General features: G+C 57.3%; 7 protein-coding genes across 7 annotated transcripts; 5 read left to right on the top strand and 2 right to left on the bottom strand.

The window, feature by feature from the left end:
• Positions 1-1,211: 1,211 nt before the first annotated feature.
• Positions 1,212-3,015, bottom strand: B0T26DRAFT_655272 (uncharacterized protein; the record flags this gene model as incomplete). Its single annotated transcript, XM_060438612.1, has 3 exons — positions 1,212-2,428; positions 2,482-2,691; positions 2,796-3,015. The coding sequence occupies 3 exons, from the start codon at positions 3,013-3,015 to the stop codon at positions 1,212-1,214; spliced, it is 1,647 nt and encodes a 548-aa protein (XP_060291123.1).
• A 2,107-nt stretch (positions 3,016-5,122) lies between these two features.
• On the top strand, positions 5,123-6,632 carry B0T26DRAFT_755569 (uncharacterized protein; the record flags this gene model as incomplete). Its single annotated transcript, XM_060445979.1, has 2 exons — positions 5,123-5,508; positions 5,606-6,632. The coding sequence occupies 2 exons, from the start codon at positions 5,123-5,125 to the stop codon at positions 6,630-6,632; spliced, it is 1,413 nt and encodes a 470-aa protein (XP_060291122.1).
• A 740-nt stretch (positions 6,633-7,372) lies between these two features.
• B0T26DRAFT_440852 (major facilitator superfamily domain-containing protein) lies at positions 7,373-9,342 on the top strand. Its single transcript, XM_060435047.1, has 3 exons — positions 7,373-8,324; positions 8,387-8,644; positions 8,714-9,342. Exons 1-3 carry the CDS (start codon positions 7,704-7,706, stop codon positions 9,281-9,283), a joined length of 1,449 nt encoding a protein of 482 aa, XP_060291121.1. The 5' UTR covers positions 7,373-7,703; the 3' UTR covers positions 9,284-9,342.
• A 544-nt stretch (positions 9,343-9,886) lies between these two features.
• Positions 9,887-12,508, top strand: B0T26DRAFT_725223 (Tubulin/FtsZ, GTPase domain-containing protein). Its single transcript, XM_060442749.1, has 7 exons — positions 9,887-10,266; positions 10,408-10,448; positions 10,528-10,554; positions 10,616-10,691; positions 10,760-11,290; positions 11,342-11,765; positions 11,819-12,508. Exons 1-7 carry the CDS (start codon positions 10,242-10,244, stop codon positions 12,042-12,044), a joined length of 1,350 nt encoding a protein of 449 aa, XP_060291120.1. The 5' UTR covers positions 9,887-10,241; the 3' UTR covers positions 12,045-12,508.
• A 176-nt stretch (positions 12,509-12,684) lies between these two features.
• B0T26DRAFT_725220 (uncharacterized protein) lies at positions 12,685-17,522 on the top strand. The gene is made up of 5 exons (XM_060442748.1): positions 12,685-12,995; positions 13,127-13,278; positions 13,356-16,306; positions 16,380-17,064; positions 17,123-17,522. The coding sequence occupies exons 1-5, from the start codon at positions 12,968-12,970 to the stop codon at positions 17,150-17,152; spliced, it is 3,846 nt and encodes a 1,281-aa protein (XP_060291119.1). The 5' UTR covers positions 12,685-12,967; the 3' UTR covers positions 17,153-17,522.
• Positions 17,523-17,987: 465 nt separating this feature from the next.
• On the top strand, positions 17,988-18,348 carry B0T26DRAFT_656481 (zinc finger domain-containing protein, DPH-type; the record flags this gene model as incomplete). Its single annotated transcript, XM_060438712.1, has 2 exons — positions 17,988-18,188; positions 18,271-18,348. 2 exons carry the CDS (start codon positions 17,988-17,990, stop codon positions 18,346-18,348), a joined length of 279 nt encoding a protein of 92 aa, XP_060291118.1.
• A 910-nt stretch (positions 18,349-19,258) lies between these two features.
• B0T26DRAFT_679759 (uncharacterized protein) lies at positions 19,259-19,727 on the bottom strand (the record flags this gene model as incomplete). Its single annotated transcript, XM_060440391.1, has 2 exons — positions 19,259-19,407; positions 19,559-19,727. 2 exons carry the CDS (start codon positions 19,725-19,727, stop codon positions 19,259-19,261), a joined length of 318 nt encoding a protein of 105 aa, XP_060291117.1.
• Between the last annotated feature and the right edge of the window lie 682 nt (positions 19,728-20,409).

The following is a 20,409-nucleotide window of genomic DNA, read 5'->3' as shown; positions in this document are numbered from 1 at the left end:
CGGCCTGTAGGGTTCTTGCTGGGGTGCGTGCTCCGTATGTACTATGTGTAAGTCGCAACCCAGCAGTGGCGCATCTTGTGTGTTGATATCAGGCCTACAGAGAGCATGCCAGGCGGGATATCGTGTCTCTACCAACGACAGAACGAAAGTATCACAATGCAACCAAACGCCCAACAGACTCTTCTTCAGCAGACAGAAAAGGCGAACATGACAACAACCGGAGTGTCGCTGACAACGTCTCACGGCCAACCTCATCTCACCTCACCTAGGTGTGTGTGCGAACCGAAACCCCATTTCATCCCACACCACACCACGACCTGCACAAGAAAAGAACATACATCCCGTTCGCATTGTGCATATTTTCCATGCATAGCCCAAAGCAGAGCGAGCGAGCTGGCGTCTCGTCGCAACAATATTTCCTAAAGCAGAAAACAATAGAGTGAGACTCGGGTAGTACACGAACGGGAGTGTGTCGTGTGGGTGTGCATGTCCTCGAAAAGAAGAACAAAATCCATTCGGCAGGGGGCTGGTTGGCACAAGTTCCGTGCAGGCAGCAGGCGAGAGCCGCCAAGTTCGGGGACAACTTCCTCAGCGCGGTGTTGTGCTCCGCCGCCCAACCCTCCGGAAGCTATGTGCGTTGACACTTTTATTCGCTTGCCCGGTGTGGTGGTGTGTGTGTGTGCATGTCGTAAGCCAAGACGAATGAGAAGAGACCCGTGCCATCTACATACATGCTCGAGCCCCGGAGCGTCATCCCAATTTGAGACAGCCTTGCCTCCACAATGTCTGTCATGGGCAAATTTGGCAATCTTTAAATATCACAATTAACCTTCTCATCGTTTTCTCATCCCGGGCTGCCCATCTGCCACGGACAAGTCCATGGGCGAAAGGTCAACAACTCACTGCTCCTGCTCGTTGCGCGTAAATGCATATATACATTGTACTGAGAGGCACCATCTAAACGCCGCTATGGGGAATAAAAACAAACAGATATAAACAAACCGTGATTGTCAAGGCACCCATATATGTATCCTCCGCGTCCTTCTAATGCACCCTTATAAATGGAAGTGCGGCAGAGGTGAAACTTAAAAAGCCCTGCCGCATTCTAAAACACCTATCACTATCCCTTTCAGTTCCTAAACAGTCAAATTTCCAGCCTTGAACGTCACCTGCCTCCCCAAGCTCTTGTGTGTTTGCGGCAGGCATCCGCGTCAGCTGGTGCCCAGAAACGCTCGCTGGGAATTCCTTGCGTGCTCCGAGCTTAGGGCGTCCAGCTTGACCGCCACCAGCACGCATTCGACCGCCGACTTGCCGTGCTTGGCCCCCTGGATGCGCAGGCGCCACTGGCCCGCCCTCACAATCCACTCGTCCGCTCCCGCGGCCCCTACCGCGGCCCCTCCATTACCGCCAGCGGCGCCGAATGCAACGCCCCCGCCGCGGGCGTGCGATTCCACCCGCCTGCGCTTGAAAGGCGGCGCGGTGCTTGATATGGGAGACTCCAGGTCGCCGCCCCCTGGCCCGCCTGCCGACGACGGCGCCGAACTGTTGGCGGCGGCGGCATAGACGTGGCCGAAATCTTCGTCGGCTGCGGTCCAGGGCTTGCCGTCGAGCACGACGCTGGCCTCGGGGTCGAGGATGACGCGCACCAGGTCCTCGCTCAGGGGCGTGTTGCCGGGCGTCGGCGGCTGGCTGCTGGCGCCGCCCTTGGCCATCAGCAGACCCAGTGGCTGCGTGGTGGGCGGCAGGTTCAGCTTGGTGGCGATGGTCTCGAAGAGTTTGGCGATGCGGGAGTTGGCATCACGCACGAACTCGGCGCGGACGCTGGTGCCCCCGCCGACGCTGGGGCTGAAGCGCAGGCGCGTGTTCTCGTCGCCAATCTCGAGCACCAGCTCGCAGGGCCGCGCGCCGTCGTCGACCCAGGGCCGCGCGTACATGACCCAGGCGGCGAGCGGGTCGGCTGAGTTGTGCTCCGGGCCGATCGAGATGCCGCTCTTGAGGATGTCTCGGAGGCGCATTACAATCTCGTTGCGCTGACGGGCCAGGTTGAACGAAATGGAGTGCGGTACCAAGTGCTGCTCCAAACCCTTAAAGTTAAAATATTTGCAGTCGCGGATCAGTTCGGCGCGATGAGTCTCGTCACGTATTGCCAGCGGATACCCACGCAGCAGATGCAAAATCTCGGCAAAGATTTCGGGGCTGCGATGGGGGACTGAGGGTGGCATGATGGAAGGTGGCCGCAAAAGCTTCACTCGTTCCAGGCCGGGGAACAACTCGTCGGTGTTGTTGGAGAAGTAGAGGGCTTGGTTGAGGGTAAAGAAGTTTGGCGAGTTGCCCGGGCCCGCGAATAGCTCACGCGAGACTTGGAATTCCCGGTTGCCAACGGAAGTGAAGATGGACTCTTCGTAGAGTTGTGATATAAGCTTTGGGACTAGCGGGACTATTAGCAGGCCATGAGACGACTAGGCGCGGGTTGAGACTCACGGTTGTAGAACTGGGCATCGGCAAAGAGGCGCACAAAGTGTGTGCTGTCACGAGGCCTGACATGGTAGCCCTGGAGATGGAGCGATATGTCTCTGAAGGTGACGGGGTCTCTGTCGATGTAGAGGGTCCGGATAACGGGTCCTATGTCGTCTCCGTTTTCCTCGGCGCCCTTGATCTGGCAGTGGAAGTACTGGGAGAAGTATGAGGGCGCTGGGGCTAGTCAGTCGCCAGCTCGATCCCTCACGGTCAGGGGAAAAGGATGGGAAAGGGATGGAATCCAAGCTGAAATTAGCGCTAGTGACATGAGCACTCACCGTCGGATGAGAGAGATGCGCCCGAGAGCTTGAACAGCTCGGTGCCTATCTGGATGGGGAAAACCCGCTCATGAGGCAGGATCTTGGGGATGTGCGGGCTGTGGAGGTTTGGCGACTCCGTGTCGTCATCGTCGTCGTCGTCGTCGTCGTCGTGCTGCTGCTGTTGGAGTTGCTGTTGCTGTTGCTGTTGCTGTTGCTGTTGCTGTTGCTGTTGCTGCATGTGCGGGTGCTGGTGTTGGTGCTGGCGTGGTTGCTGATGCACGCCCCTCTGAACGTGTTTAGCGGTGGCGGGCCTACCGTCGCCTAGGGTGGCCATGGCCATGGCTGCTGACGTTGCGACTTTGGGAGTGCGCAATTGTGTGGTGCTGTGTCGGGCAGACGCGGTCATTCATCGTTTTCGTCTCGCGTCGTCGTCGTCGTCAAGGGTTTTCTTGTCACGGCTGGGATTCTATTGAGAGTTGAGTTGTGGTGTGGCTGGCGGTCTGAGGTCAGGTACAGACAGGCAGGCAGTTATTAAGCTCGGATGGAATGTAGGGCAGAGGGAAGATGACGATTCATGGCCCAACTTGTCCCTCTGAAAATCAGTTGAAGCTTTCAATATGTCAGCAACAGGGGAGGGTTGCCGCCCTTCCGCATATTCCCCGTGGAAGGCTCGGTAACTTGGATGAAATCTGGGCTACTACAGCGTGCTGCAGCCACCGCTGGCGCGAGCTCTCTAATTGCAATTACTTAGGGTTGCTCTTGCAGGTCGTCCTCTAGCCTTGGCACGGGATCCACACGGCCAGGCCGAGTGGCTGGTGGCGCGAGCGCTAGAAGGGCAAGCGAAGCCCGCTAACGTTTTTTCCTCCAGCGTCCGGGCAGTCCCTGCCTCTGCAGCACGTGCACGGCGCTGGGCAGGTGTACCTTTGCCGCTTTCGGTTAGCAATGGCATGGACAGTGTCCATTTCGACCCCTCAATCGGGACTCTGGCCTGGCTTGTGCGGCACGGCAGCAGCTTGTCAGATCTGACTTTGCGAACAAGCTAGGCGGGACCGTTGGCGACCTCTCATGATGGGACCCCACACCGCCGCCAATTGCGAACAGTGCTTCTCCCGCTCGGCTCTGGTATGCGGTCAGCTACGGCATGGACAGTGAGGCGGAACTACACATTGCCAGCCGGACAAGCGTCCGCACAGCAAAGGCCGGGCCGAGGTTGCTCCACACCGCCTGCAAAACAACGCTGGTATGCTGTTTTTGTAGGCCCCGGGGCTGGACTGACGTCCTTGAGACCACATACCTGAGGCCTCTTTTCTCACAAGGCTGGCGTCTCACAAGGCTGGCTCTCGCGAGAAGTGCGGTGAAGCGTGCGGTGTGCTCAGCTCAGCTGCTCGCCTACATAGTATGTTCATTCGAGGTTATGTCCAATTGGAGACGCGCCTTGTACGACAAGAGGCAGCCTTCAGCTACAGCTCCGTGATGCTCTCGTATCACCAGTTATGCAACGTGCATGCATGCTGTCTGCCATTGCCGTCTGATGTCTACGGAGACCGCCGCAAAGGAACAAACCGTGAATTCGAGAATCCTGCTAGCGCGGAGTTCTGGGTGTAAGATTTTCGGGTGATTTGTGCGCCAAATGTTCGTGTCCACGATGGGACGTGAAAACCCATTGATAGTAATGCTTTGGGCGACACAAGGCCCAATGGGAGAAAAGGAGATAATGCTCACCACGGAGTAGGAATTCACGTTCACACGGTATCAACCGCACGCCTCATTAACACACTGCAGGGTCGGCTCACGAGATGCCGATAGCAGCTGGCCACTTGCGTCTTCGCACGCATTTGAACATGGAGATGCCCCGCGGTGATTGTCGCATCCCGTCCTCGGTGAATCATATCATTGCTGTACGAAGCCGCATAGAGCTGCAAGACAATGGTGTGGTGGCATGGCTGGCCGGATTTAACTGGACAACCTGCACGAGGCCTTCAGTCGGGACTGCACATCCCGCCCCGAGCGCTTTGACTGGCCAAGACGCTGATTGTTGCCTTGCCTCGATTGAAGCACGGAGCCGTTACGGGAATTTGGTGGTGTTATCGCAGCAAACAATGCACCCGGCTTGCAGGATGGCGTCGTTTATCGTTGCTGTCTATGGCTGGCCAGGGAATATGTAAACGGAATGAAAAGGGAGGCAAACTCTGACTCGAGTCGGTCCTCTTCTTCCCCTCTTTTCTCCTTCAGCGATCCGGCCTCGCTGCTAACATCTTGTCCTGCCGTATTCATATTTCCAACCGACTCCTCATCAACTAAGGCGCCAGGGCATCAAGTCGCAACCCGACCTAGGCCAACGAAACATGTCCTCTTCAAATAATCATGCCGAGAATGTGGCAGCGTTGTTGAACAACGTCCTGGCAAACCCCTCGGTAAAGCATCTAAGCGACATCTTAGCTGAAAACGGCAGCCTTCAGAAGAACATCGAGAGGCTCAAGGACGCAAACGATGTGAACCAAGACAGGAATGCAGAACTCAGGGCAAAACTGAATAGCCTGAGGGATCAGTACAGCGACAAAAAAGCTGAGCTGGAGGATCATCTCAAGAAGAAGCTGGCTTTGGATCGGGAAGTTGCTGAGGCGAGGAAGAAGCTCAAATCGGCCACCGAAGAACTCGACGCCAAGAAGCGCGAGCTCGAGGGACTGGAGGGCTTTGCAATCAAGCTGATCCCGTTGTCGCCCGAGGATATGTAAGTCCGCCTGATTCCTGCTCTTTAGTTTTCAATGGCTCGGCTTCTCAGTGATAATTGAATAATACATGCTGACAACCGCATTTTGAGTAATTAGAGCGTCCTGGCTGAACAATCTCTTCCTCAAGGCGCGCAAAGTTGCCGAAGCATACTTTGGGGTGGACTTTAGTTCGACCATTCTTGAAGACCATTCCATCTGGAGCTGGATAAAGGATCACGAAACGGTCAGGCGAGCAATACTTCCTCTGCCCCTGTCCAACACGCCTCCCGCCAAGCAAATGCGCATGGCTGCCTTCCTGGCCATCCTCTCGGTGGAGCTGTCAGAGAAGCTTTTCCAGCCGACCTACCTTCTGGGAGAAGACGGTAGGCCCCTCTCCGATCTGCTCTCGGGCCTAGCCGAGAAGGACCCGAGGCGGGAGGCGTATCTACGCTCCGTGCTTCTGGCCACAGCGCCGGACGACCACAGGTTGACAGCCCAGAAATATGTCCAGAGCGTCGTGAATACCGTGATGTCATGCTTTAAGGACGTCTTGAGCTCTGCCGAGCAGAGAGACAAGCTCTCTGACGCGTTGACCGACCTGTGTTCCCAGGCCTCCGAGCTCTGGCAGCACATGCAGGCGCTGGATAAGAAAATCGAGCCCGACGTTGCCGACCCCGATCCTAACGACCCGGACTGGAATCCAGTCGTTTTCCCGTCTTTGAGCCCGCCTCCAAAGAACCAGGCCGGGAACCGAAACGGGTCTGGCCCCGGTTCCGGCGGCGGCGACAATGGCCCTATTAACAAGAAGACGGCGGCCCAGGCCAAACTTCAGGTGGACACGTCAGCCGATCTGATGATATCAGGCATCATCGTGGTCTGGCCCCGCTTTCGCGTAGTTGATTCGCCCGACATTGACGAGCACGACGCCCTGGCACCGGGCTACGCCCTCGCTCAGAGCACGGTGCTGGCAGCAAAAGACGAGGAAAAGGCGCTGCTCAGCTCTGGGAGATTGAGCGGCAGGCAGAAGCACAACAGCAGGAAGTCCAGGGGCATGTCTATGACGGTGACGAACGGGGCAGAGGGAAGCTCGGACAGCAGATCTTTTTTATCCTCAAAGGCTGGCGGTGGGCAAAAGGGCGCGTGAAGCGCCTGGGGAAGTCGTCTGAGGGTTAAAATCTAGTGAAATGCTTGGAGGGTGCTGATGGGGTCCTGTTGGCTGGAGGCGACTGTGTGCTGTTTAGTGGTTGCCGTTGTCGATGATAATCGGTTGTCAATTTCTCGATTAAGAGTTTGAATAATTATAATTGTTTTTCGAAGACTTTCAAAACTGAAGATTTGAATGGAAAGTACAAAATAAACAATGATTTTTAATTCTTTAGGTGTGTCTGATTTCATACCCTTTATGGTGATTTCGCTGAGCAGAACTCGATGGCAAGAAAGTGTTACACATCAGAAGAAGAGCCTGCCACCGAGTCGATCAATGGATGCCAATCTGGGACGCATTGAGAGTTCTGAAGAACTTATTTCTATCTTTATCCATGCCGAATCCTAGTTGAGCCGCAGCTTAGGGTTGATATTTGGCAGCGTCAGTTACTCGCCGACTTGGTCATCTGTAATGTCGATCCTTGTGACGAAGCAATATCTGAATGATAATTGATCCGAGGGCGGTTGTACAAGCAAATAAACCCCGATTTGAAAATATATTCTGTACGTCCATTCGCCTTTTATTTTTAAGTTGCGAGCTATGAGTCTTTCTGTATAACACGAGAAGAGAGGAAAAGGAGACGCCACCACTCCAGCTACTAAGGTAAAAAATTCTCAACGTAGTTAGTTCAAGGACCAATTCTCATATTCCTAGACTTTGGCAGGATGACACTCACACTTTGGACGCAAGAAGGGCGGAATCCAAGATGAGTCGTCGAATCAAGAAAACCTTGGCTATAGTTAGGGCCGTGAATAGAAAGGCAGTAATCCCCCAAACCGTTGGGCGTTAAAATCCCAAAGGCCTATTAGTGCGAATGGCGTTGCACTACGTATGACCACGAGTGAGGAAATGTGGGGGGTAAAAGCCTGCTTGCTGAGGTGCATCTTCCTTCCGGTTTTCTCCATTACTCGGACTCCGAGTCCATCGCCTAACTTACCCCTCTCGTTCTTGTTCGCCGCTTGCGGCTTCAAAGGATCATATATACAATCAATTGACCAGTGATCAGTGGCAATGGCAACGCAGACGCACGCAATCCCGCTCGCAGCCCGGCAGCCCAGGTCCGGACTCGGATCTGACTTGGACTCGACCCGAGCGCCGCCGGCCCTGCCTCCGATCCCGCGCAAGAAGCAAGCCGCAGTGCTCCTGTCCGCCTTTATGACGATAGCCCTCACCATCGGCTACAACCAGTGCTACGGCGTGTTCCAGGAGTACTACCTCTCGGCCAGCCAGGACGTGCTAGAGCCGGCGCCGGCTTCACGGGTTTCGCCGCCGACGGCGCTGCTCGCCTTTGTCGGCACGCTGTGCTACGGGCTGACGTGGGCAGGCGGCATCCTCGTGAATCCCGTCATATCGCAGATAGAGCACGGGACCTGGGACCCGGCCACTCCCTCGACCCACAGGCTGTGGCGCCGCAGGATCCTGCGCAAGCTGCTGAGCCAGAGGACAATCACCATCTCTGGGGTGGTGCTGATCGCGGCCGGCTTCGCGCTGGCGTCTCTCAGCACGTCCATCTGGCAGCTGCTGCTCACGCAGGGCTTCCTCGTCGGCCTGGGCATGTCGATGCTGTACTTTCCGCTCCTGGCCCCCGCCCCAGAGTACTTTACGAACCACCGCGCCACGGCCATGGGCTTTGTACGTGTTGCGTCCCGCACCCCCTACCCCCAGGTTATGGTTGCTAATTCTCCAAGATACTGGCCGGCGGCGGCACCGGCGGTCTCATCTTCTCACCCGTGATCCGGGCGCTCCTCAGCTCCGTTGGAGGGCGCTGGACTCTCAGGATCTACGCGGCCTTCAACCTCGTTGCGGGGCTACCAATCGCCTGGGCTGTGCCCAAGAGCCGCTTTGCAGCCGCTTCGACCGCGGAAGGACCCGAGAGACGCAACACACACGTGTCCCGCGCGCTGGCCTCAAGAGCGACCTTTATCTTCTCTGCCGTGGCCGCGTTTCTCCAGGTCAGTGGTCCATGGTCCATGGTCCATGCATCCTTGTGTCAATGAACGACTGACCCTAAAACCACTCAGGCCGCCGGCGCCCAGCTGCCCCTCTCCTTCATCCCGTCTTACACGGTAGTGCTCGGGCTCGACGCCTCCAAGGGCGCGACGCTCCTCGCGGCCAGCAACGCCATCAACGCCGTGTCACGCATCCTGACGGGGTACGCCGGCGACCGCTTCGGGCGGCAGAACACGCTGGTGTTGACGCTGCTCCTGGCGGCGACCAGCGTGTTTGCCTTTTGGCTCAGCAGCCTGCTGGCGACGACGTCGTCGGCCTCGCTCCCGCTCTGGCTGGCCTTCATCGTGCTCTACAGCTTCTCCGCCGGCGGGTATTACGGGCTGTTCCCGGCGCTGATCGCCGAGGTCTTTGGCATCCGGCAGTATGCGGCCGTCAACGCCTTCATCCTCTTGGTGCGGGGGCTGGGCACCATGTTTGGGAGCCCAGTGGGCGGGCAGCTGCTGGGGACGTCAGACCAGAGCACGGCGGCGTATGCTAGCATCGCGTACTGGGACGGGGCCTTGTTGATGGGGGCAACGGCCTGCTGCGTTGGGGTGCGGTGGGCCGATGGAAAGGGCAGGGGATGGAAGTGGATTGCTTGAAGCCGGCGGACGGCGGATGCGCAAGATACACAACTCACATGTACAACTCGTGTCAATGTCAAAGTACAGAATACCGCTAGGTGTTTGAGAACGAGGCAAGAAACTCCATAGATCCTGTCTATGAGGCTAAAAAGGAGGCGGGAATGTAGAAAAAGCCTAGGAAGGCGACTAGCTCGCCATTGTCGCTCGCGCGTACATGTGGAATACGAATATGATAGATCTGGGAACACGGAGTATGCAGAGGTGATACGGATCTTCTGTGCATACACCTTCTGTGCATCGCGAGTTTAGACAGACACGGGAACCGCCAAGTAATAAAGCAATCCAACATGGCCTTCTCTCGGCCCATAGCAGGATCCACAGCGAAAGAAATGACTTGCAAAGGGTAATTGCTCCGAGCAACGAGTGTGGCAGTCTGGCAGACTGGCAGCGCGAAAAGTTTTCAACGCTATCGCATTTATAAGTATGCTTTAGTCCTATTTAGTCGCGCAAAGAGGCCCTTGTCTAGAACCGAACCTCGCGTGATACGGCCACTGTAGGGACACGTGTAGGCGGTGTGGCAAAGAAGTCGTCGCCGTCACAGTGATCGAATGGGGGTCCAAGCAATCCCAGCGCACCGAGCACAAGCTTCTCCCTTGGACCCCTTTCCCCTACAGTGGCTTAAGCACAGACCAGTTTGTGCCACGAGCGCCCCGCCTCAACCCCGGGAAGGCGCGGCTAAGCAGCTCTCGGCCACGACTGGCTGGGACACCCACGACAGCCCGCGCTTTCCTTGATTGGGATCGCTGGTTGTCAACAATCAAATTTCCCCACTACCCAAGACAGAAGCCAGGCTTCCGCAGAAACCACAATTTTCAACTTCCCGACCGTCAAGCAGTCTGTCTTTGGCCAACTGACGCCTGGACTCTTCTCATTTATCCATTATCAACTTGCACACCACTCGCAGCATTCGATCAAGATGCGTGAAATCATCAGTCTCAACGGTGCGTGGCGTCCCTGAATCCTGTGGCCTCGGCTCCCGCGTCTTTCCTTCACCGCATCGTCCGCCATTCGACGTCGGCGAAGCTGCAGGCCGCCACCCAGCGCTTCCCGACCACGCCGTGCTAACGTTGCTTGCTATCTAGTCGGCCAGGCTGGTTGCCAGATTGCCAATTCGTGCTGGGAGGTAGGATCTCACGCCCGTCCAGGCCTCTGGGCCGCACCCAATGCCTCTAGCCCTTGTGGCGCGATGCTAACTGTCACAGCTCTACTGCCTCGAGCATGGAATCCAGGTGCGTTGAGTTTCCCCTACTCTGACCTCTGACGACCCGTCACTGACTTGCTCTTCGCTAGCCCGATGGCTTCCTCACCGAGGAGCGCAAGGCCGCTGACCCCGACCACGGCTTCAGCACCTTCTTTTCTGAGACCGGTACGGCGTCCCCACTGAGATAACCCGAAGCTTCCTGTGGGACACTTCTAACCAGGTGCACTGCATAGGAAATGGAAAATACGTCCCCCGGACGATCTATTGCGACCTCGAGCCTAATGTCGTCGACGAGGTCCGCACTGGACCCTACCGCGGGCTTTTCCACCCCGAGCACATGATTACTGGAAAGGAGGACGCCTCCAACAACTACGCACGGGGGCACTATACCGTGGGCAAGGAGCTTATTGATCAAGTGCTCGACAAGGTCCGCCGCGTGGCCGACAACTGCAGTGGTCTCCAGGGCTTCCTGGTGTTCCACTCGTTTGGTGGCGGTACCGGATCCGGATTCGGTGCTCTGTTGATGGAGCGTCTCTCGGTCGACTACGGCAAGAAGAGCAAGCTCGAGTTCTGCGTCTACCCCGCTCCCCAGACGGCCACGTCGGTCGTCGAGCCGTACAACTCCATCCTGACGACGCACACGACTCTCGAGCACGCCGACTGCTCCTTCATGGTCGACAATGAGGCCATCTATGACATTTGCCGTCGCAACCTTGGCCTTGAGCGCCCCAACTACGAGAACCTGAACCGCCTGATTGCCCAGGGTAAGCTCTGACGCTACTGTTGATGCTTCGTGTTGCTAATTTTTTGTCTAGTCGTTTCTTCCATTACTGCCTCGCTCCGCTTTGATGGATCCCTCAACGTCGATCTGAACGAGTTCCAGACCAACCTTGTCCCCTATCCTCGCATCCACTTCCCTCTGGTGGCTTACGCACCGGTCATCTCGGCTGCTAAGGCTGCCCACGAGGCCAACTCGGTTCAGGAGATGACCATGTCGTGCTTCGAGCCCAACAACCAGATGGTCAAGTGCGATCCTCGTCATGGAAAGTATATGGCTACTTGCCTGCTGTATCGCGGTGATGTCGTACCCAACGACGCTCACGCTGCTGTGGCCACTCTCAAGACTAAGCGGACCATCCAGTTCGTCGACTGGTGCCCCACAGGCTTCAAGCTCGGTATCTGCTACCAGCCCCCCCACCAGGTGCCCAACGGCGATCTCGCCAAGGTCAACCGCGCTGTGTACGTTGCCCCCCTTCACTGCTCTTGGCTTGAAACTAACGCGACGAAAATAGCTGCATGCTGTCCAACACCACCGCCATCGCTGAGGCATGGTCTGCCCTGTCGGCCAAGTTCGACCTCATGTACTCCAAGCGTGCGTTCGTCCACTGGTACGTTGGCGAGGGTATGGAGGAAGGCGAGTTCTCCGAGGCTCGCGAGGATCTCGCAGCTCTGGAGCGCGACTACGAGGAGGTTGCTGCCGACTCGATGGAGGGCGAGGAGGTTGAGGCCGAGTACTAGACTTGGTAGAGTTGTCTGGTGATGGTGATGGTATGACGACGTTGTCTGAGTACTTTGATGGGACACCCCCAGTCGTCGACTCTCTGGTTCGCAGCGGTTAGGCTACAGCCTCCGTTGGTAGCTGTCTTGCTCTGAGATGATAGGTATTCTTCCTTGGCAAGCACAGGACCTTGGTTTTTCTATGTTAGACTGAAGTAATAGTCGATTTTAATCAGAACAAGCCCATTTATTCGGAGGGACATCTGGCTCTATGCGCGTTCTTTGTACGTGATACTATGTAGACTGTGGTCTTGATGCGACGGGACCGGTCAAGGCGTGGCATTAGCGCTTAGGTTAAATTACGTCCCAACTCTAGACGTTGAACCTTGGTGCGTCGCATGGAAGACGCAGCTCAGGCCGACAGTAGAGTGCATATGCAACCTTTATTCTCGTGGTATGGAGGGCTCTGGAAGTTTTGCTTATACGCAGTGCAGTGCCAATAATTCGGTGGACCGTCTGTGCTTATTCGACAGTCTGGAGTGCAGATGCCTGCATGGGCGACGGATCCCAGCGACCAATCAGAGCCCGCACACGGCGGGCTGACGACCATTCAGCGGCACCCAAACCACCCGCGAGCTGTTTGGGTTCCTCATCGCCCAGAGGGAGCTTGGGGGTCGCATTCCCAACCTCCAAAGTAGCGCACAAGGGAGCAACAACGCCAATTTCCTCCCCAGCGCACTGCATCTCCGCATGTGTAAAGCTGCCTTGCTTTCTCCTCTCGCCAGGGCTCCGCTCATCCCAACGCAGCATTCACACCGACTACGCATTTCGATTTAAGGCTCGCTGCACCTGTTCCGGCCTTACCCGGCGGCCACTAAATTCCTCGAACCATCGCAGCGCCGCACCCGCCCTCGGCTGCCCACAGAGGGTGTAGTACCGTCATCATGGCTTCCGAGTCATCAGTCGACGCGAGTGAGTTCTTTTGCCCTTTCCCTGCGGCCGTTTCGCGCGCCGCGAGATGCCGACACGGTGTCCAACGGATGCAGCGGCCGTTTTGCCTGAAATTTGAAGAGACCAAAGCTGACGTTGAATCCGCTCCCAAGATGTGCCGAACTTGAACCTCACCCCCGAAGAGAAACGAGTGTACGGACAGCTGTTTCGACAGGCCGATACCGATGGTGTCGGCGTCGTCACGGGCGAGATTGCCGTCAAGTTCTTCGAGAAGACGAGACTGGATTCTAGGGTCCTGGGAGAGGTCAGTGCTAGAGATAAATAAGCTAAGAGCGTGCGCTGCTTGGGGGTTGGCACTGACATGCATCTTATTCAACACAGATATGGCAGATCGCCGACAAGGAGAACCGCGGTTTCCTCACGCCCGCCGGCTTTGGTATCGTCCTCCGCCTTATTGGCCATGCGCAAGCCGGCCGCGAACCCAGCCCCGAAATAGCGCTCAGTCAGGGCCCTATGCCGCGGTTCGATGGCTTCACCCCGACCCCCGCGCCGCTGCCACCGCCGCCGCCGCAGCCGCCTGTGCTGCAGGCCCAGGGGACGGGCGCGGGAGGACCCATTCGCATCCCGGCCCTGACACCCGAGAAAGTGGCCCAGTATGCTGGCCTCTTTGAGCGGCAAACGCTCCAGAACGGCAACATGCTCCCCGGCGAGCAGGCCAAGCAGATCTTTGAAAAATCGGGTCTGCCAAACGACCTGCTGGTTCGCATCTGGATGCTTGCCGACACGGAGCAGCGCGGCGCTCTGGTCTTGACCGAATTCGTCATCGCCATGCACCTGCTCACGTCCATGAAGACAGGGACACTGCGCGGCCTGCCCAACATCCTGCCTGCCGCTCTCTATGAGGCTGCCACCCGGCGCGCTTCCGTCGTGGGTGCCGTTCCCAGGCAGCAGTCGCCCACCACCGCTACGCCTCCCGTCTCGGCCGTGCCGCGCCAGCTCACCGGCCAAACGTCGGTGCAGCAGCTGCGGACGGGCAGCCCGCTCGGGCGTCAACCGTTAGCGCCACAGACCACGGGAGACTGGCTGGTGACGGCCGCTGAGAAGGTTAAATTCGACCAGTTCTACGACGAGCTCGACAAGACAAAGAAGGGGTTCATCACTGGCGAGGAAGCCGTGCCCTTCTTCAGCCAGTCCAAGCTTCCCGAGGCTGCGCTCGCCCAGATCTGGGACCTTGCCGACGTTCACTCCGAGGGGCGGCTGACCAAAGACGAGTTTGCGATTGCCATGTATCTTATTAGGCAACAGAGAACCAAACAGAGCCCGCTACCCGCCACCCTGCCGCCCAACCTCATCCCCCCGAGCCTGCGCGGCCCAGTACGCCCCCCAACAGCGACCTCGGCGTTCGAACCACCCCCACCGCCGCGGCCTCCACTACCCCAACCAAAGCCCTCTGCTTTGGATGATCTGTTTGGCTTAGATGACCCTCCGCCGCCGGCGCCGACTCAAGTCGCGCTCGGCACGGGCGGATCTGCTGCTACCGACCCCTTTGGAACCAGCATCAGCCCGCCGGCGCCGTCTTCGCCCGTGAGACCTCCGCCTGTGGCATCAGGCTTCAAGCCCTTTGTCCCTTCATCCTCTTTCGGCCGCGGTCTTACCGCACAGGCTACTGGGGGCTCGAACAACTCGGGATCCAGCTTCGCTAGGCCCGCCCCGCTCCCGACGGCCGTGGAAGACGACCTGCTTGGAGATACCGAGCCTGAGATCAACAAGAGCCTCAACAGCGAGACTACTGAGCTTGCAAACCTCTCCAACCAAATCGGGTCTCTTTCTAAGCAGATGCAGGACGTACAGGGCCAGCGCACTGCGACGCAGAACGAGCTGAACCAAGCCAGCGCCCAGAAGAAGAACTTTGAGCAGCGACTTGCCCAACTCCGCGCCATGTACGAGAAGGAGGCGCAGGATGTGCGCTCTCTCGAGGCGCAGCTCAACGTCTCGAAGACCGAAACCAAGAAGCTGCAGGCCGAGATGGCCATGATCGAAGCCAGCCAGCTAGACCTGCAGAACCAGCACCGCCAGACCTTGTCAGCTCTCCAAGCCGACCAGCAGGAGAACTCCAGCCTGAAGGACAAGATCCGGGCTGTGAATGCCGAGATTGCCCAGCTGAAGCCGCAGATTGAGAAGCTCAAGCTGGAAGCTCGGCAGCAAAAGGGTCTCGTTGCTATCAACAAGAAGCAACTGACCACCAACGAGAACGAGCGAGAGAAGCTCAAGACGGAGGCCGAAGACCTTACCAAGAGCAACGAGGAGCTGGCGCGTCAGATCAGCTCCAACAACTCTCCCGTCCTCACCCAGGTCGCCAGCCCCGCGCTGTCCACGGCGAGTGCTAATAACCCCTTCTTCAGACGGACCGCTAGCACCGACATCACCGCCACCTACAGCCCCCCCCCCATCAGGTCCTTCAATGACAAGTCCTTTGACGACGTCTTTGGGCCGGCCGCACCAAGTAGCCAGAGCGGCACGCCGCCGCCGCCTGCTGCAATCTCAATGTTCAAGCCGCAAAACACGGGCACGTCCACTGGCAGTGTCGGGTCCTTTGCTACGCCAGGCTCCACCAGCCCAACTGTCAGCCGCCAGGCCACTCTCGCAGCTGAGCCGCCGGCTCCAGAACCGAGACAGCTCAATCCCAGCTACCTGCCGTTTGGAGACACTAGCGACTCTCTGAGCACCTCTCGCCAGGCCTCGCCCCCGCAAAGCCGGTTCAGCCTGCCCGAGACGCCGTCCCAGGCGCTGGCACATCCCGTGGCCGCACCCATCGAACCGGCGCAGACTGGACAGAGTCTTGCCTCTGGATCAGGCTCGGATGCCCCCAAGGCCGCCTCTCCGGCATCGCCAACCGAGACTAGAGCCAGTGCTAATGGAACACATCCCCTGACTAGCTCGTCGGGAGATGACTCGAAGAAGGCTGCAGCCCAGGCTGAGCTTGAACCGTTCCCAGCTGTGGACCAGGCAAAGGCCAAGGAAGACTTTGAGTCGGCCTTTGCGAGCTTCAAGAATTCCCACGCCAAGGCCCCGGCAAGCTCGAATAACGATACCGTCTTCTCTGCATTCCACTCAGAGTTCCCTCCCATCTCCGAGCTGGAGCGTGACGATGATACGGACTCGGACAGCGACCGGGGTTTCGATGATGATTTTGCACCGGCATCCCCTCCGCCGAAGGCAACTGTCGAAAAGAGCCCGGAAACGAAGTCGGTCTCCCCGACCATTACCAAGGCTGCCTTGGAGATCCCGGCCGCTGGCCTCAACACTTCAGGACCCGAGCAGTCAGCTGTGAAGTATGCCCTCTGATACCTTTCATGTCTGCTCTTGTTGTATGTTGCATGGACGCTAACCTGTATTCGCTTACAGCGAGAGATCTAGCTCGCCCCCCGTCGCCGCCACTAACAAGAGGTTCACGGGGTCGAGTGTTGATGACATATTTGGCACTGCGGCTTCCCCTCCGCCCGCCCCTGCAGCGGCTGCTGCGAGCCAGCCCTCAGCTCCGCCGCCGCCTCCGAAGGGCGCATTCGACGACCTCGACGACGACTTTGAGGGACTCGAGGATGCCAAGGAAGGCTCTGCTGACGATGACTTTGCCAACATTTCACGATCCGGTCTGGACGACTTCAACCCGGTCTTTGACAGCAGCCCGCCACCCAGCCAGGCAAAGAGCGAATCGGTCAACGCCAATACCGCATTCGGCGCTGAGAGCAGCTTTGACTTTGCCTCGCTCTCGACCGCGTCGGTGGCCGGCAGCACTGGCGCAGCGCCGTCCAGCTCCGGGCCTGGCCAAGCTAAGGGCCCCGCACCGCCCGAGTCGCAGGACTGGGATGCCATCTTTGCCAGCCTTGACGACACCCCGACCCCGTCGTCCCCGCCGCTTGGCAGTGGAAATGGCAGCGCAAAGGAAGCCGCGCGGCCGAATGCATCCGGCCGGGCGTTGACCGAGGCAGGAGAGCACGACGACCCGATGCTGAAGAACTTGACGAGCATGGGCTACTCGAGAGCCGATGGACTGGCGGCGCTCGAGAAGTACGACTACAACTTGGAAAGGGTAAGTTGGTAATGATTGGGGTCGATGTGAGGCTGGACTGTTTCACTGACGGGTTTAGGCGGCCAACTACCTTGCTAGCCAGTCTTAGCTGTGACAACGGGTATGGCATAGCATCGAACAGTGATATCTCGGAGAGAAGGAGAGGAAGACCTTTGGATGAGTGGGATGACCAAAAGACACGACGGCGAGCAGATTGTGGCATTTATTTCTTCACGGTTGATACCTTTTTTGATAAGTTTGCATTGTCTGGGGGAGCCTACCGAGTGTTGTCTCGTACTTTTATTTGTTTTCTCTTCTATACCTAATTCAGCCCATCCACCCCTACGTCTACGTCTCGAGCCCCGTCTCAATCATCCGTCCAAGCCAGCATGGCCGGTATAATGTATAATACGTATGTATTGTACCTTGGCGATGTCCATCCTTTGCCTGGAGCGTAAATACAACCTTCTCGTCTATCATCTTGTGCGTTTGCTGCTGTAGAGAATATCTATTTGTGAACGCCTGCTGTCTAATGTGCCATCTAATGTGCCATCTAATGTGTACCGAAGTATGCTTTGTAGACGTGTGCCCGTGGCGTGTAGCCACTAACAATTTGCCAATAGTGGCAAACGGATACCCCGCCAAAACTTTGACCCCTCCAACTTTTTTATCCCCAGGCTCATCAAGGTCCCAATAGCTCTCGCCGAGGAACACAGACGACGGTGTCGCGCTACCAGGAACACTCCAAGACCGTATCATCTATCTTACCCCATTACGCGGACAGGGATTAGAAGTACGCAGCATAGTAATATCCGTTTGTGTTGGGTCGGCGCCGCACGCACTCTTCACATCGCCACCCGCTCCACCATTTTTATCTGCCACCACCACCAGCAGCCGAGGAGCCCGACTGCGTGCGTGTCAGACAGACATACAGAGAGACAAAAATGGCCGACGACGACGACCAGCTCGCCATCTACGACGAGGTCGAAATCGAGGACATGACGTACGACGACGCCCGCCAGCTGTACCACTACCCCTGCCCATGCGGCGACCGCTTTGAGATCGCCCTCGCCGACCTGCAGGACGCTGCCGACATTGCCGTGTGTCCGAGCTGCAGCCTGATGATCCGCGTCATTTTCGAGGTGGTATGTTGTACTATGTCTCTGTTTTTTTGCGTCGATGGTTTTGTGTGCGTGCGTGTGTGTGCTGACGGGAATGCCCACTTAGGATAACTTGCCCGAGCCTCCTCCGGGCCCGGACGCTGCTGCGGTCACCAAGGCTCCGGTTGCTGCTGCTGCTGCTTAAACAAGCTGCTCAGCTGTTACGACGCGATGCCTTGCGATGCGATGCAATGCGCTCCCTCTCCGACACGACACGACGGGAATTCGCCGATGCTGTGCTAGCGCGACAAGGCGTGCTTCTCCACCTGACATCTTGATGGCCGAGGGGAATGGCTCACTTATAATGGGGAGAGAGTGGCCTGTCTGGCTTGAGCATAACCTGGCCGGAGGAACCCGTCATTGCCGGGTCCGAAAGGTCATTGCGGCACGCAGTCAACCGCGTAGCCGTCAATCACATGGCGACGACAGGGCAAGATCAGGCAGCAGGAGAAGATGGGTCTGTTTGAGTTCTCTCTTGGCTGGCGTACATCTACGGCTCGCACGCGATGTGAAGCTCGTAGATATCACACTCCGCGCCGGCCAGGTCGAACCAGTGAACTGCCGCTGCGCCGCGGGACGCGTTGATTGTTTGGGCCAACCTAAAAGAAGGCACTAGAGTCTGAGGTTTGGATCGAGCCTGCGTTGTAGAGGGAGGTCGTATGTATGTATGTACAGGGTAATTTAAAAGATGAAGATTTAGTCCTTTGCCGCGAGGCAGCCAGGTTGTGCAAGCAGTAGATATCAGATGCTCGCCAACGGTGTAGGTGGTAGAGAAGCGATGTTTTGTTTTTCTTCCGTTTTTATATGCAGCAGACATATATACGTCCGGCATTCCATGTATTGTACAATACAAAGAGAAGCTGATTTACACATGTTTCTTGGTTTCTAATCCCTCGAGTGTCCTGCCTTCACCTCCGTCCAGAGAACTGATCGACGTCCATCCATCCATCCTGGGGAAAAGGCAAGAGAGCTACGGAGAAGAGAAGCAGCAGCAGCAACAACACTCTAGCCAATCGTTACTTTATTTCTCACAGGATCTCGGAGGCAAACAATCCTCAAAGCATCATCAGACTCAGCACGCAAAACACCACGAGCCCGGCCATGGGCTCGCCGAGGGCCGCCAGGTGGTGGTCCCCGCCGCTGCTGACCACGGACGGCATGGCCGTCGACGTCACGGTGGACGTGCCCGACGTGACTGTCGTTGCTGTTGTTGATAAACGGCGGCGTCAGTATCAACTTCCTGGGATGGGTGATGATGGGGGATGCGAGATGGGATGGTATGGTATGGCTGGGATGCAGCGTGTGCGCGTCAAGAGGATGATGCACTGTACTCGTCTGTCAAGTACATAACTCACATGGCGTGACGGGCCCTCCCGTGATGCCCGACACGGCGCTGGAGAAGGTGGCCGTCGACGAGGGGGTGTACGTCGACGTGATGACGGTGACGCTGTCGCCGGACGGGAGGGTCTGAGCAACACCGAGCGAGCTAGCTGCGAGGCCTGTGACGATGTGGGAGAAGCGCATGGCGGCGGTGTTGTGTATCTGCGGGTCGGAGGCGGGCAGGAAGGAAGATAGCTGGGCTACCTGGCAAAGGGGAATATGAAAGGTATATGTTATGGATTCCGGGCGGAAGTTAAGATGCGGACGGCAGTGGCCAGGACAGACAGCCGATTTGGTTATAGAATGGCGGACTGGGGAACAACATCACAGCCTCTGCCAGACTCGGGGGGACAGGTCTATATGAACTCCCACAATTACCTCAACGATACAAGTGATTCACAACGAACCGCCATGTGATGATGCCCATTGCGAGTGCTCGCAAGAGCTGGGTCATCAACATCAATGCTGTGAGAATGGCTTAGCAGGTGCGTCATCTATTCCCACTACAGCTCACCAAGGAGGAGCCAGACATGGATGATGCTGTTGCGATTAGGCGATGAGGGTTTGATCCTAGAACCTCGTCCTGATGCTAGGGCTTGACTCGACAATATCATTCGGGTGTAGGCTGCAGCCACCAAGCACTCGAGACACATGTGAGAGTCCCTGGTGATGTGAACAATACTTGCAAAACTACCCTAGAAATGAGGCAGGGATATAGGAAGGGGAGGCAGGTATTAGGAAAGAATGACCTCACCAGGACGTCGCAGCCACACGCACACTGTTCTCCGTCCATTCGCAGCCCTAAGCTGTCAGCTCCGGAAAACTG

Source organism: Lasiosphaeria miniovina, assembly GCF_030549165.1.
Source record: "Lasiosphaeria miniovina strain SMH2392-1A chromosome Unknown B0T26scaffold_7, whole genome shotgun sequence".
NCBI classification, from domain to species: domain Eukaryota; kingdom Fungi; phylum Ascomycota; class Sordariomycetes; order Sordariales; family Lasiosphaeriaceae; genus Lasiosphaeria; species Lasiosphaeria miniovina.
This window is presented reverse-complemented; position numbering and strand designations above follow the sequence as displayed.